This window comes from Corvus cornix, chromosome 9, assembly GCF_000738735.6.
Source record: "Corvus cornix cornix isolate S_Up_H32 chromosome 9, ASM73873v5, whole genome shotgun sequence".
Classification (NCBI taxonomy): Eukaryota; Metazoa; Chordata; class Aves; order Passeriformes; family Corvidae; genus Corvus; species Corvus cornix.
In genome coordinates this window covers 10529872-10547080 of record NC_046339.1, presented here as the reverse complement: position 1 = coordinate 10547080, position 17209 = coordinate 10529872, and the positions used below count along the sequence as shown (strand labels likewise).

General features: G+C 43.5%; 1 protein-coding gene across 1 annotated transcript in view; it reads right to left on the bottom strand.

Moving 5' to 3' along the window:
- The window catches only part of LOC104687932 (LIM domain containing preferred translocation partner in lipoma), a 334159-nt gene that overhangs the window by 124005 nt on the left and 192945 nt on the right, over window positions 1-17209 (bottom strand). The window contains 3 exon segments of the mRNA XM_039556675.1: window positions 5190-5602; window positions 5605-5704; window positions 5707-5862. Of these exon segments, the coding sequence (XP_039412609.1) occupies window positions 5190-5602; window positions 5605-5704; window positions 5707-5862 (669 nt within the window).

The window sequence follows — 17209 nt, the reverse complement described above, 5'->3', positions numbered from 1 at the left end:
TGCTAGTATATGGAGTGCTTAAATAATAAAAATATAATACAAAGAACAAAGAGTTAAGTTCTCAAATGAAAACGTTAAACACATTTCAAGCCAAGAATTGGCCTCTTTCAAAAGTTTAGGGTATAAACCAGACCGTGTCAGATTCCTGCACTCAGGATAAGGACACCATTCTGAAAACACTTCTTTGCATCTCTTGCCAGCACCTATTCACCTGAAAAAACCCACAAAGATTTTCATGCAGAGATTTATAATAACTTGAAGAGGAAAACATCATTCTCAATGCCACAGCAGTACAAGTCCTAACTCTGAGCTTCTCATCTTATTGTTAAGACACCACTGCCTTCTTTCCCCTCCTCCTCATTTTAAGAGAAGCAACAGTATTTAATTTAATCCACCCAGAAGCAATGACAGAGTCAGCAGCTGATATACAGCTAGTGCTGGTTAGAACTCTGAATTACTGTTTTGTGAAGAATGTCAACATTTTGACATTTGTTGCTATTCTCAGGGTAGAAAGGAACTGCATATTCATCTGGAAATTTTGAAATGTCACACTGAACTCGCAGATTCAACTCTGAATTTCAGAATTTCACCTTCTATTTCATTTTACATTAGCTTTCAGTCTTTTTAAATTCATTAAATGCCAAAGTAGAATATTTAAAATAACCCTTTTTAATTTTACTGTGTTTTGCTTTGTTTTAGCATATTAAAACTGTGGGAAGCCACTGTCCCACACTGACAGAAAACCAACTTCAATCATCATTTTACACTGTCTCCAAGTTCCATCCATTGAAAATTTTCGATACGTGACTTTCGTGAAGAAGACACTTGGGTGAAGACATAAAATTCTGGGTGAGAAGACACTTTGGGGGAGGCAAGCAGTGCAAAGCAAGCTGCCTGCCTTTCACCACAAGTCAAAAGCAACACTAAGAAGGAATATATCCCTGTGACAGCAGGAGGGAATCTGGCAGACTGATTTTATTCATCTTCAGAGAAGGAAAAATTTCTAGTTGCTAAATTAATGGCAAACAGCAAGAGAATTAGTCTCAGTTCAAACGCAAGTGCCGGAGGTATCTCCTTTATGTGAGTGATGGCAGACTACGAATTTTATTAAACCAGTACAAGAGAAGTGCATCAGTCATAGCGAAGGGCACTGGTGAGCATATGTTTCTGAGGCAAAGATGAAAATTCCAAGAGAATGTCTCCATCACAGGTATTAAATCAGTGGAAAAACTGACAAAAGCTGAGTAAAACGAGAAAACAGAGAGCCATCACAGTCCCTTTTGGGCACTGCAAGCTGCATGAGACCGTGTCAGGACTAGGTGCAGCAGGCAGCAAAGAAACCAAAGAAACCACCTCCAGCAGTGCGGAAACCACGCGGTGGCTGAAGTCCGCTAGTCACGAGCGGCCACCACCATCTAAACCACGCCACAAGCATGAGCTGCCTCACGAAATTCTCCTAATTTACAGTTGTTTCCCGACTTTTCATGGTGCTCACCTGGAAAGGCTGCGAAACTGAAGGGCTATCTGAAGAGGAGGCCATGCTCCATATGCACTGATGCCTCTATAGGTGTGAATGGGGATACTGGGACCCATGGCTAGTGTGGGCTGACCAGGTTAAGGAACTCAGGCACCTGTGCTGTGTCTGAGAGAACAGACATTGCTCCCTTTCTTCTTCCAGCAAATCTGCAGCAAAGGAACATGGATTTGGATGCTGTACTAAATCAGAGCTGCAAGACACTGCTGTCCTCACCAAACTGGTAAATCGCTCTCAAGAGATCAATGTTTTTGTTAAGATTTCCACCATTCTGGACCAGAGCCACAAAGCTGTCTCAAATGGCTTCAGTGGTACCCAGCCGGGATGTTGAAAACATGCAGATCCCTTCAGGAAGGAATGTGGCTCCCAAAGCCTGTGAGTAGAATTAGGAGAATAGCTGGGATCTGAGATCTAGGAAGAACAAACCTCCCAGAGCCACCCCTCAAATACACCAGGAGGTACATGAGGTACCTGAAAGGTCCACAAATCCACTTGGGAGATGTGATAGTGTCTCAAAAATGCTCAAACATGACCAAAACAGTGAAAGGACCTAGACCAATCTGAAGATACGAGAACTCAACAAGGGTTTTCAGCGTCTTAACCAGTCCAGCACAGAAACATTTAGTGATAGCAGAGCTGGTCAGTGGTGGGAGTTTATCGACCCTGCTTTGGCCACAGGGAAAAGTTCTGGGAATACTCCCTGTCAGAAACTGGCTTTGTCATATGTCTACAGTGGACATCTTGGTGCCAGAAACGAGGGTACCTAATGAGCCACCCTGGTCTTGTGCCCTCTGCCCCTTGGGAGAGGAGAAGTTAAGAGAGAGGCTTCAGATTTTGACTTGCTCTGAGCGGGCACAGCACGAGCATGAGAGGAGCCAACTGTGTCATATGCTTCTGTGATGGTCTCATGAGAACTCTGCTGCTACTCCTACAGAAGTCCCCACCACCCACCATCCTGAGGTTTTTTGGCTGTTGAAGCACATGAAGGTTTAAATGAGGACATGCATTCCACCAGATCATTTCCTAACTGGGACTTGGGCACTAATGCTAGACAGCGTACTGCAAAAGACTAAAATGCCTAGAGCCTTCACATGCATGACTCTCACTCCATAAGTGGCCCAAGGACAGAATGCAATGTGGAATTGTGGGTGAGTAAAACTCATTGTATTCAGCAGGCTTTAAGAACCAGTACAGATTATTTGCTGTTCCCATACCAATCCAGATTTATTTTGGATCAGCAGCGACTTCAACATGATTAGTACACAACTAAAAACACAGAGCCACAGTGTCATGAACCTCCTCCTAGCCAGAATGCCAAATATAAACCTTTTTTTTTTACCCTTTAAAAACATGAAACAAATTTAATGAAAAACTTTACCTCTCACAGTGATGGATCATGGTATATGTTAGAATTAAGGACCATGAACTTTTAATCGGAGATGGATTTGCTACAACATCCTTAATAATTTGCACACAAACTGTGTTCAAGATTAAGAATGCACTTTTCTAAATACATTTAGAAATTGTTTGATATTTTAAAATCATCCCCTTGCAAGAAGAAAAATTCCTAAAGGTCATCTTACATTTTATGTGATACGTATTAATGCTTCTTACCCTTTCTGTTTCCTTAACTGAAAGGTTTCAAACCAACCTTGAAAAGGCAAAACACAACAAAATGCAAAAGCGTGTGTGTGTGTGTAGGAAAAGATGTTAAAATTCACACGATAGCCAAGTCAAATTACAGTGACAGTTCTCCCTAACAGACATCTGGCTATAACACGGTCTTTTTTTTTTTTTTTATTTTAAATAAAAAAATTCCCAAAGTTGATTTTATGAATGAGTTATTCTGCAAAGGAAGAGAACGAGAACAGCACATGGTAAGGCTGGACAACACTGCTTTAAAGGCAAATCCTGACACCAATATGTTACAAAAAATTTGTAAGCTCAAAAGTGAAATAGGTGAGAAAAGAGATATTTAGCAGGCTGGAAGAGAGAGCAAGTTTCTGGAGGGATCTACCATCAAGCAGATGATAGTCTGTTCTGCAGAAGAAGTGAAATTATTTTTTATAGAGATATTTATGAAGTATTTCTGCATGTGTATTTGCAAATGCCATGTGCACACACACGAACATGTATATATAAATATATATAGGCATACATGAAACCCCAAACTTGAGCTAAATTAAATTGTTCCTCCAGCTTTGTAATGCAAATGAGACTAACAGGCTTGTGCTGTTTGTGGTTTGAGATGATTTGCGTTTCCATAGAGATGCTGACTGAACTACAGTTTTTAAATTTTTTATATATATGCCTACTTGTATCTATAAAAGTCTAAATATGGATCTGCTGTACCTCAGCATTTCCTCAGTGACTCCACTGGAACCACAACAATTTACATCAGTTAAGGCTATGTGCAAATTTTGTGTCTTTCACTACTTTCCAGTCTAAGCTATTCCAAGTACCTGCAGAGCTGAGAGTTTATTGCTCCGTGCCCTGCTTCAAAGCTTCTTGTTAAGGAAGGGGAAGAAAAGAGAAAAAGCAGTTTCTTAGCTGCTGGCAGATAATATTTCAAGGACTTCTGTAATTTCTTGCCCTCTCTAAACTGCCTCAAGAAGCATCTTTGTCTTCCAAAGTTCCCACTGTCAGGAAACCCAGAATTCAGGGAAGACCATCTGTGTGCTGTTAGAGAAGGAAATGACAAAGGGACAGGCTTTCTGTTATGTATCAGAAACTTCTTCCCCTTTCCCTGTGAGCACCCAAAAACTCAAGAGCACGGATGTGCTCAGACGTGCCAGGATGGGCCTGGGCAGCAATGGCATCATTGCCTCCCTGCCTCACCCTTGGTGGAACCTTAGCTCGTCATATACAATGCAGGCCCCACAAAACTAAAACACCTCTGTCCTCCCAGAGCCACATTAGAGATGGCCACCAGCAGAATTGGCAAAAGCCAGCCAAGATTAGCTTGGGTAGAGAAACCAGGCAGACCCACCTTAACTTCCTATTTCAAATTGACTTCACTTTGTGAGGTCCAGGCACTGGTTGAAGTGGATGGGGGCCACCCAGTGTACCAACACCGGAGAGGAAAACCAGAGCCGAGCTCTGTGGGGACTCATTTCCATGTGGTTTCAGTGATAAGTGATCTTTGAACAGCGACAAACCAGAGGACAACCTCTGCAATCACTCTGAACCACAATCAAAACCAGCCTCTCGTGTACCTCCAATCTGCCTGAGGACAGGGAGCATGAATTGTTGAACCAGGGATGTCCACAGGCACACGAAGCAGCTCACACTCAACCTCTTACTTCATCTTGGGAGTGCCCAGAAGAAAAGGCGATGCCTTACAAAGGCATGGCCAGGGAGCTCCTTGGGCAGCAGCATGTCACAGGGACAAAGCCTCCCTCCCTCCTGCGGGCTGACATCATGCCTTCACATTTGACAGCATCTCACCCTTTGAGGCCGACGGTTTTTCTAAGCCCCCACAGAGGCTCTTTTCAAAGCAGAGGAGAGTTCCCTATTTCCAGCTTTTAAGAAGTCATATGTAGGGAGACCTGCCCCACACCCCTGATAGCACCATTTAACCCCCTGCCACCTTTCAGGGACTGTCCCAGGCCATGTTCAGCCATGTGGCTCTCCCAGAAATGCCCACATCTCCTACCTTCTGCTGCAGGGTGGGTGGCTGCGGGGCCATCACCGGGTCAGTGATGTAGGTCTTTTTCGTGCCCGGTGGCTGGTAGAGCCCAGGGGGAGCCTGACCCATGGCATTACTTGCAGGATACGCCGGCTCAGCCTTCCAGGAGCTCTGCGGCATGTAGGGCGCTTCGGAGCCATTCCTGCCGCCGTACCCCCCGTAGTAGGGGTCCTGGTAGCGGCCCTGCGGGGGCGCGTAACCATAGGCGGGCTCGGCGGGCCGGCCGGGCGGAGGGGCATAGCCGTAGTCGGGCCCGTGGGGCTGCGGCGCTCCGTACTGAGGGGCAGCAGGCTGGCGGGACGGCGCAGAGGCGTAGGGCTGGCCAGGCCCCAGGCTGCCGTAGTGGCCGGGCTGCGGGCCGGGCGGTTGGTAGTGGGGCTGGGCTGCGCCGTCCTCACCTGCACGTTGAAGGCCGGGCGGCTCGGCGTGGAGGCCGTGGCGTAGGAGGCCGGCACCGGCTGAGGCTTCAGGGTGCCAACGGGAGTGACCGGATGGGCGCTGGCTGCCCCGGACCCTTGGCAGTGGACTTCTTGGTGGCGGTGAGGGGAGGCTGGTTGGGGATGATCATCCGCTTGTGGCCAGTGACAGGGGTGGACACGGATGGGGTGGTGGCGGCGGAGCTGCTCGAGGTCCCGGAGCCCTAGGGAGCAAGGAGAGAGATAAAGGATCAGCAGGACTGGTCACTCAGGCACCGGGTCGAGCAACGAGGGTGGAAATGGGGGTTTAGAGTAACATTTGTGCAGCAACTCAAACTGCTTAGGAAAGCAAGAATAACCTAAGGCCATGCGTTATAAAATGGTAATAGCAACCTTCCCCTGCTCTGACAGAACAGGGACGGCATCGCAGCAGCCAAGCAGAACTGCCATGCATGGCATTTCATCTCTCCTTGGAGGCTTCTCCTCCGCCTCCAAACAAACAAACAAACAAATTAAAAAATGATACATGCAAAAAAAATGGAGACTCACTAGAGGATAATTAGGGGAAACCCCATGCATTCCTGTGAAAATGAGAGTGTTTTGAAAAGGAGAGAAAATGAGATTATAGTCTCTGTGGAGACATGAAATTCCTTGGGTCCCTAGAGCACTTGTAGGGTTCTGCCCCAATACAGGAGCTCCTTTGTGCAGGAGGCAGCAGATTGGGATGGCCTACGAGCAGGTCCCAAGCTGTAAGAACAAACTCAGATCAAAGCAAGATACTGAGGAGTCCCTACCCTGGCTCTGCTGCTTGAAAGCCTGGACTGACCCCAGAAAAGTTAAATGCTACACATGCTTCATTAAAGGGCAGAAAGCAGGTCAGGATTTCCAAGAGCTTCAGAAGTCAGCTCCTACCATGGCAGCCATGTAACCCTGCACCAGTGCCCCCGGCACAGCAATGCTGGGGCAGCCAGGGAAGAGGATCACAGCAAGTGCTGCTGCTTCCTTCAATTTGGCCATGGAAGGAAGCTTTGGTGCAGTGACGCTGTCTAATAGGCATATTACATCCTTCAGTCTAATGTACTTGTTTGTCTGGCTCACCTCGCATTCAAATGTTCAAAAACACCAGTGTGAAAAGACATCTTTGTTAAAGAGGTAACAATGTGAAATAGTTTCTGAACAACAGTGATAAACACTCTTCATGTCTTTTCACTAAATCAAAGAAGAGCAAACTTAAATTTCTAGACTTTAGGATTAGGTAAAATTTCTTGCTTCTCTGTTTTCCTTTATTCTAAAAGAGAATACTGGACTTTTATGCCTTCCATAGAGAGATACATTAAAGCGAAGACATGCAGTTTGATTGCACCTAACATCATAGTTATACAAGGTTATATCTCATTCAAACTTCCTGTACCAGGCTTGATCTCATCCATGATCTGCTCGATAGCCTACAAGTTCACAGCAGCCCAAAGCCAGGCCAGCTCAGTCTTCACCCATGGTTATGTTCACTCTAAGGCATGTGCCACCTTTAAATGACCAGTCTTGTATTTGTCCCCAGGTATTCCTGCTTTATGCAGGCACCCTGACCTCCACCTACTGCCCCATCACCCTCTTGCTCGGGAGGGCATGGTGGGGACTCCTCAGGACACGCACAAGCTGTACCCGGGCCAGAGAAATCCTGTGCCTGGTCAGCAGGTGGCGGCAATTAATTGCTGCCAAACCACCCAGAGGGGGCTGGGGGAACTTCAGACACCCTGAGCCTCTGAGGGTTCTAAACTCATCCTCTGTACGGAGTGGGAGAAACTCAACATCTGTACTGGGTGGTTGTGGCCCCCAACATTTGGTAACCACCTCATACAAAGAAAAAGAAAATAAGCACAAGCCACTCAGCCTCTAGTGCATAGCCTACAAGCAAGTCTACGTGAGGGATAAGAAAGCTCTACCACCCAACTGGTAGCTCTTCCCTGGTGATGTGCAAATACTTTTTTGCTGATGCACCGGTAAAGACCTTACTCCTGCAATCACGCCTTCAGGGCAAACCTCCCACAAGGAAACACTATAAATCAGCAAAAAACGCCAGGCAGATAAGAGCATCAATCTGTGCTGAGGAGTGTAAAAGGTGTGTATTCAAAGGTGGGGAACAATAATAATTCCTGATGGAGGAAAAAAATCTCAATGTATTCACATGCTGACCTTGCTAACAGATCCATGACAAGGCAGCACATAGACAGACTGAAGACATTTTGAAACTGAGAGCAAGGAAGAGCTGAAGCATGTCTCAGCTGAACTGCGAGGGCAGAGACAGGTTAAGGGTCTGCAGCCCTCCACTAATAATCCCTGATTCTTCTACTTCTGAAACACCTCAAGAGAAGCAGGTACTCCATCTCCATCAGAACACAACTGCCCCAGCACTCATTGCTAGCAAGAAAACTTGTTTTCTGTCAGAATTGTTCTCCCATGCCAGGTTAGCATTTATGCCTGGGAGTGCCAGAAACTTTCCCATTTCCTCACCTATTTCATTCTTGTAAATTACAGTAGTTTGTCCACTTACTGTAATGGGATGAAAGGTCCACAATGCGGCACTGTGTAATTACAAGCAGAAAAGCATTTTTCTTTTCCATGTGAAGAGGTAGAAGGTAGATAATGTTATAAAGAAAATGGCCTGTCTGGGTGGGGGGGAAAGAGTAAACCAAAACAACATAAATGAGCCCTGTTAGTCTCATTCTGTATTTCTGAACGCAGACTCTGGAAGCAGGTCATGATGGATGCTACTAAAGCTCTTCTGATTCTGTCTCAAGAACTGGGGGACTTTAATCTAACATATAAACATCCAAATAACACTTCACTTAATGTGCTGATGCCAGTCTCCTGCCTGGACTGGAATACACCTTAAGAATGAATGATAACCCCTTCTTCCAAAAAAAACACAAACCCTCATGGCCTGTGGACTGACACTCAGCAGCTCCTGTGTTTGACACTACAAAGAGGATGAGCTGGGAGTGTCTCCTTCTGCACCAGAATCCAGCGAAGAAAGGAGGCAATTTGGGGGAGCAGAGCCCAAGCTTTGCTGTCAACTCCACAGCGAAGGCCTGAGCTAACAAGTACCGGCTGCATTGTGGCATCAAACCACAGGCTGCCTTGAGGAGGAGGAAGTTTGCATCAGTAGGAGTCCCCAGAGGCACCCTGCGTGACTCATTCTGAATTCCTCTGAGGGCACTGGGCAAGTGTGTGATGAAAGCTGGGGTTTAGGGGGGGAGGTGTAAGGCTAGCTGATGTGGTGTAGTAGAGAAATGGGACAGGCGACAGGGAATCTAACACTACTGGAGCATTGATGATTTATGGGGACACAAATTGGTTGTAGCTCTTGAGCAAGGGCACAGGTGAGGTATCACCATAAATCCTCTACCCTTTTGCCTGCGAGAGAGAAGGGTGGCCACAGTCCAGCCATGCACTCAAATATCACCCCAGACTTAAACCTTAAGATTACTAATGGATTAAGAAAAAACTTTATAAATGAACAGTAACTACGGACAAGATTCCTGCTCTGAGGACAGGAATGTGCAGAAGGATGAGAAAAGGGTACTCAGATACCACTAGAAGAGAGATTTCAACAGCTGTCTGGAAGGCACTAGGAGGATAGGAGGGATGGATGAGGCTATAAAGATGCCAGGTAGATGGAGTAAGGAACAGAAGGCTGGAAAGGGCTATCTATATCACTGGGTACAGTCTAGCAAAACAGATGACTGCCACAAATGTTTCATCCAAGTGAATCCATAGAACTTCTACCAACATGAGGTAGACTCATCCAAAAGCACATCAAAGTGACAGCCCAGAAACATGACAACAAGTAGAAACAGGAGAAAGAAAAAGGAGAAAGACAAAGAGTGAATTCATAGGAGTACAGGCATCCCTTTCTCCAGCAGCTCCTGGACAGCTCATTTCAAAACCATACTGCATTTGCAAGTGATTATCAAAGCCAAACACAGTCTCTGACATCCTCTGAGGGCTGTTTTCAGAGGAAGACAGGCTTTCCTCTGCTCGCCATGCCCTGATGAAACTGTCTGACACACTTCGCAAGTGCAAATTAGAGCCACGCTACTTACCATCAACCCCTTCTTGCAAATTCATATTTGCAAAGAGAGTAAACTAGAAACCCCAGGTGTTGATAACACAGAGTTGTTAAGAGAAACTAGAATAGGAAGGAGTTAAATTCAGAACCTCATCTACCACAAGCATTATAATACAAAATCTTTTTTTTTTTAATGGGAAAGCACAAGAGCCTTGTTTAAACACAGATGGAAGTACCTAAATGTACTGCCTCTTCTACAAATGAATTATCCAGCAGTTCAAATAGAGGTGAACTAATACTGGCAAAATCAAGTAAAACTCAATCAATGTGGGAGGAAAAAAACCCCAAAACACTTCTCCTAAAAAAATTTACCATGTATAACCATGAGGGGAATCATTTGGCTTGGCAAATCCTGCCCTGTCTTCTTAAATGCAGGGAAAGTTTATAAACATTTGCAGGAGTTTCTTGTACCAACTGTCATCAGACAAGTCTATGGCATTGTGATAAAGCCACACTGTCCAAGGGATCTGACTGTCAGAGCTGGGTATCTGGATTCAAAGCTACCCTGGTGGGGAAACCCAAAATCCTGAGTATCATTGATTCTTCATCCTGTAGAAATTATTTACATAGATCTTAAATTAAATTCAATGTACATCAACAACTAAAAAGTCATTGCATAGGTACTAGGGATGAAACCTGTTGTTCTACAGAAATTAACCTATAATTATTTACCATTTTCAGGGTTAAATCTTAAAAAGAGTACAGAATAATCACAGTCTACAGCATGAGCATGACTCTATAGGATCAGCTGGAATCCATATGAAAAGGACTTCATTCTTTTACTTTGCACATTTGTAGAATTATTTTTATAGAATCCCTTCAGTTACTCAAATTTCAGAGACTGAATCAAAAATGCCAATACAAAGTTTATCACATTCTATTCAATTCTCCAGGCATTTTTTCATAAAGGTACAGTTGAATAGCTTTAGCCCTTTAGCTGTCAAATTATCACATATAAAGATACATTACTCCAGCTCAGTGGTTTTCAACCTTTATGCTCGGCAGCCCCCAAATGTTTTTCAGAAGAGACAAGCTCCTTTATGGAGAAAGTTAATCTATTGACATAAACGCGGGTTTTTCAGTTACCTTTCATTGAATTCTTCTTAGTTACCTTAGGAGTGATCCATGGACCCCCAGGGTTTGCAGAGCAGAGGTTGAGAACCACGGCTCTAGCTGGGGCTGCCTTTTTTGGGTATTTCAGTCACTAATTACTCCAGGATAGGAATGAAACAACTCTTCTTCCTCGAAAGGCAGATACCTGGCAACTACCAGTGGGCTGAACCCAGGATGCGGCGTTCTCAGGGGGCTGCCAGTTCAACGGGCCAGTGCAGCACCTCTCCTCCTAACTCAGCCCCTCTCCTGCATGGTCCACTGACACAAGCTGGGCTGAAACACAGGGCCAGCTCAGGCCACCTGAAATCCTTGAAGTAGCACTCAATGGTGGTGGAAGTTGGGGGCCTGGGTGGGAAGGGCAGCAAACGGTGGAAAATTAACTTGGTTTTCCCTAACACCAATTGGCATTCACCTTGGCTAGCTGAAGGTGCTTAAAGTTCTCTTTCTGAAATGTATCTCCCCAGGGTCATTTATCCCATTCTAATACTGAAGCCTAAAACAGGGGAGATGAATCATCCACTGGGGGAATCTACTTCACTGACTGTAAAAGAAGCATAAAAACAGGCAAGACAAGTCACTGAATATTTAGACAGCACAAGTTAGTGGAGACAAATTCCACAATAAGCAGGTAATTTTGATGTGACTGTAAGAAGCACAGATCCCTTTTCCCTGCATTAAGTGCCCTGCCACTCAAGCTCAGCTACGGCAGCACACCAAAGGGATTTCTGAGTGCCAGCAGCTCAGACAATCTGCCAGGATCCTGCTGCACCCTGTAGCCAAGGCATGACCAAGAGGTTGTGTCACAAGTTTATTTCTAGTGTATGAAGGGGGCTGACACGAATGGGACACTCTTCCCCACTTCCTTTTCCACCTCTGTGCTGAACAGTGGCTCCCGCTGGAACTGGAGCTGCTGCTTTTCCAGGAGCAGCATCTGGGCTGAGCCTCCCTTTGGCCTGAGGTAGCAAATCTCAGCTCCCCCTCAGTATGGGAAGGATAACCACAGAGAAAAATGAAATGTTCTGCTTTGAAACCTGGGCCTTTAGGTACCTGAAAATGTGAGCAGGCATTTTAGGGGGTTTCCTGATGTGCAGACACCTCTACCTCCTGCTGACTTCAAATTCTGTATTTGAACAAGCTGCCTTGCCAGTGATAATGTATGGCCAGGTTCACCTGAACCTGTCTGAACCTTTTTCTGTCTAAAATAACATCTGGGTGAAAATGAGAAATCTGGCCTCTCATTTGGGACTTGCAGATGCCTGGAGTCCTGGTAGAGCTCCAGCTGGGCTGCTTCATGTCCAGAGATCTTGAGTGGATGGACTGCTCCCATTTAGCATACCTGATGCATTTTCAATATACAGCATTCCCTTGCCTTCTTTATAAGGTCCACACAGCCCAAGCACACTGAGGACACATCTTTACAACTCTGCACTGCTGCTATGCCGTGCACATAGCTCAGTTGCTAACACAGATTTCTTTTTAAGTGTCAAAATGTCCTTAGAATCCAATCCAAAGTTTTGAAGTCTGGTCCAAACCTTAAACCCCTCAGCCAAAACACGTTTATAATCAGATGAAGTTTTTCTTTACACTTTCATCATTCTCTCATTTCTAGTTTACAGCTGACAAGCAAGTGTCACGGATGTATGGGCTGTGCATGGATCAGCAGCCACACTCAGACTTCGCAGATGTGGGATTCAATTTGCTGGCTTGATCACCAGAAGCTATCAAGGTACTCAAACAGATTGCTCCTAGGCATTATACCAAAAGAAGAAGAGGAGAAATCTAATAAAGTGTTCATCTCTGGTTCTCAGATGAAGAGAATACCTTGCAAATGCCATAAAGTGTTACAAGAACACAACTGCTTCTGAGCTTTGATCTGTTTTTCAGCTGCTACCACTGGTGGAAAAGGAGTCAACATAGCTGTTAAAGTTTCTGTCCATAACCTCTTGTTCTCCTTGTGATGGCCCAGCTTGAAACCACAGAAGATGGTGCACAGAAGAAAAGGTGCTAAGAGCTGACCTCCAATATTTTATCGTGGAAAACAGCCTTCCACAACTGACGCGTGCAGTTATAGACACACACCTTGGTTCAGCTTCCAGCGTGGGTGTCAAGTGTTTTAGGCAATCTGGGTTTCCACTTTGCAACACTCCATTAATTCCAGAGTCTGAACACATCTGAAAAATCTGGTCTCCAAAACACAACAGTGTTATGCCAGGGAAGAATTTCCTTCTCAGTTTCATATTTACTTTTTTATTTACTTAATACTATCGCTACAATGACTACTCTGAGATTTTTTATTTGCTTTTCCTTTTCTGATGACTGATCATCTGGTATTTATGAGAAGGACTTTGTGAAAGTCCAGTTTTAAAAGATGTGCAAACAATTGACCTAAATACTTTTAATGCTGGTGGACAGTCAAGGTCCATAATTTTACCTTAATTCATTCAAAGGGTTAGTTATGATTTAAACTCTTCTATTTAAGAAATTCCACTTGAACCACTTCAAATGCAGTAGCAACTTTACCTACAAGAATATCAGATATCAGCATGAGACATAACTGTCAAAAAGTTACAGAAGATGCCAGTCAAGAGAAGTTAAACCTTTTCTGATTTCATCTTGGGATACTTCTGTAATTTCCCAGTGTCATTACTAAAATGACATTATTTGCACCCATCTGGACCTGAGGACCATGCAGTGGCCGGCCCCTGCACAGGCTTACTCAGTAGCACATGGACTCAACAGTAAGTTACGTAAAAAGCTGTGCACCACAGTCCTTTGGCCACACCAAAAGGCAGAACTACCAAGGACAATCCCAGAAGCAAAGACCACAAAAAGAACAGCACAGCACCATGTGAAGACAAGTCACCACGTGCATGGAACATTGAAACAGAGCTCCTTAAGGAACACCTCCTCTAAGGCTCAGCAATGCAGGAATGTCCAAAGCATTTCCATTCACCAAACTGGGCCCTTCTAACGGGCTGAACAAATTCCCTTGCTTAATTTAGGCAAATATTGCTGAGCCTGACAATGGGGAAGCCCCCACCCCCCTATAAATAAGAACTTTGGGTAGGCTAAGTATTTTTATGACTTTTGCTATTACTAAGCTAGTGAAACTTAAAGTATCATAATTACAGCATCCACAGACTTTAAAACGTTTTTTTCCTTCCTTTTATAACTTGCTATTTGTAATGGAAAAGAAGTTCCTGTGCATGACAAATATGGGCAGATTTGAGGGTTATACAGGTTATGCTGCTATCCATGGATGTGCATCATGATTACAAAAAATGGACTAAGAAGGTATAATGGCAGATGCACGAGTGAGGGAAGAGGTCTGCACCTCTGAGCGACAGGACAAAATTACACACACTGAAGTCTTCTGGAGAAGTCTTCTACAATTTATATGGAAAACTTAACATTTTCTATTGTCTGTTGAACAACAGATATAAAGAACAGTCCAAAACCTCTATAAAAACTTCTCATTTCCTACTAAATTGCAAAGGAGTTTAGAGTGTTTATTGAGTATACAAGCTTTCTTCCTTTATTAATTCTAGAGAACACTAAAAAAGTGTGCATATGCACACATAAAATAATAGGAAATACATATGCACCCAGACACTACTTGGTTTACTTTGTGTTACTTCTTATTTGTTTATGATTCCATTTATTTGCTGCATTGCATTTATAACCTATTTATCTTTTTGAATTCCAAAACTCTATTAAACCAGATTTAAAACATTATCCTACCAGAGGGCATAAACATTTTTGAATGTTAGTAATGCCTCTATTTCCTGTGAAAACCATGTGTTTTTATTCTTCTTTTCCCCCCATTTTAAAGCCTGTGCAAATAGCAGTACAGAAGAGCAGAGGCATCAGTGAACAATTCTGTGTTCATGCAACATCTGCTTTCTTATGGTTCACTTGAGGTCCAGAACCCACTGTCATCTGCCAGTATTTTTAGTGGGCTACAAAATGGTTCAAGTTAATAAGTTGAGTGGTTAGCAGCAGAATAAACTATACAGCCACACCAAAAAAATAAGAGTCTAACAAAAAACCCCAAAAAAACGTAAAAGACAGGCAGATGTGACAGAGAGTTTATTTTCCTATTAGGTTCAGTGTACACCTTTCCAAAAGGCTGATGAGCTCCAACAGCAGGTCAAATTTAACAGTTTTCCCAGATGGCTCCTTCTGGGAAGTGGAGTGGAACGTTCCCTCATTTATCCGTCTGCCTGGGTTATCACCACTGCCTGAAATACCTTAATCTTTCCACAGTATCACAGACTCCAAGCACGATGTTGAGAAATCTGATTGGAAAGGTTTTCTTTCACCTGCCATAGCTTTTAAAATTAGTCTCCAGGTATATAAATATATACACCAAGATACACAGAAACCCTCTGCAGCACACTTCTAGTCAAAACACCAGGGCAGTACTATAACCAGTCAAAAAACGTGAAAGAGAGAGCATTAATTCATAGCACAAGCAAAAAAGCCAATCTGTACTATAGAAATACTTGGGTATGAAACAATACGGAAAGTTAAGATTATTTTTAAATTCAAGTATTAACTCAGAATAATCACTGTTTCTGCACTATTTTCCTCTTTTCATAGAGAACATATAATTACATTAAATGTATGGTAAATAAAGTGTTTACTAAAATAACACACTGATAAAAATTTAGAATCATAAGAGTATCACTGCAAAAAGCCTGTGCAAAGGAATGTCAAATCCATTGCCTCACCAGGCTTCGTTCCGTTGCAAATGGCATTATAAATTAATCCAGTTTTCCTAAATATGCCTTGAGGAAACAAGACCACAAATAGCCATTGTAAGTTTTAATATAAAAAACCCACCAAAAAAAAAACCAAACAAAGAACAAACAAAACCCTCCTCTTCATTCTTAACTGGAATGCAAGAGCTATGTTTTCAATGACTGATACTGCTGACTAGGTCATATACTTTGTCCAAAAATGTCAACCTTTTATGATACAGCTAAGTCCTACATCCTAGTTTAATACCAGGCTTTCTCCTTTTCCACACTTCTTACAGCCCAGTGAGTTTTAGGAAGGAAAAAAAAAGTTCCTAAACTTCATCACTAATGACCTAATGAGTCCAATAAAGTTATGATTTGTAATTTTTCCTACTTACACTGCTCTTGGACCAAAATAACAGCCCAAAACATTTGCTCCATGGCTTGCTGACTGGGTTATCACAGTCACAGCTTAGAACTAAAATACTCTTCCATACCCTCAGTGCGTGAATTACATTTTTTAAAAGTGCTGTATATCAAGTGATTCTGATCTCAGTGACAGTGGTGCCAGCTCAAGCAAGTCTATTGACTGCAGCAGATTTACTCCAAACATGCTGGCTGCTGCAGATCTGGATTTGGCCTTCTACTGCCTCTGAATTCACAAGGTTGGTCTCCCCACTGGGAACACAGCGGAGGTTTCTATGCAAACAGTAACGCATCCCATCAACCTGACCTCCTCCAGTACAAATCATCCAGCTTTGCTCAAAATTCAACATGCTGGAGATCTTGGCAATTCATCCTGCTGCAGCCTGAATGAAAGCAAATGCAAATTCTAATTGAGGTTAAATACAGCCTGCACTGGACTAAACATCAGCACCTCCAAGGACTCAGCTCAGCCTGTCCCAGTAGCAGCACTTCCAGCTGGGCACCCTGACCTGTGCACCCAGCCACGAACCCTTCTGCATTAGGAATTGAACCCAAGCATGCTAATTCAAAACAAACAGATGTATCCTCCCTCTCTCCTCACTTCTTTCCTTGCGGTGGATGTATAAACGCATACTGATGGCTACTGTGACTTGTAGTCTAACTGATTTTGACATTTTTAACTCCAGAATTTGAAACAGTAACTTTCTAGCCCTGGGGCAGGAGTACTAAATGCTAAAAAACTTTGGGACTGGGAAGTATTAATTTTAAATCTGAGAGCTTGGCTTCAACAATGTTTCTAACAAGGGTTCAATGCTCTCCAGAACTCAGCAGTGGATGCCCAAAAACTGCAAGGAATTTTGGATCCAAAATAGAGTTTTGTGGCTTTAATTCTTGTTTTTGACAGGTCAAATTACGCTCCAGACCTGAACTTGAAGGGAATGGGGAGAATTCAGGTCTAGGTCTGAATTTACCATGGGATTAAATCATATTTAATTTCTAGTTTGTAATGCATCCTTTTTTTTTTTCTTTTCTGGTTTATGATGCATTTGTATTCTAAGAGAAAAAAATTATGCACAGAGGAAACATCCTGGCATCACAAGTCATCAATAAATCTTTTTTCCATAACAACCCACAAAAATTCACTGCAGGACCCAATTGTTGAAA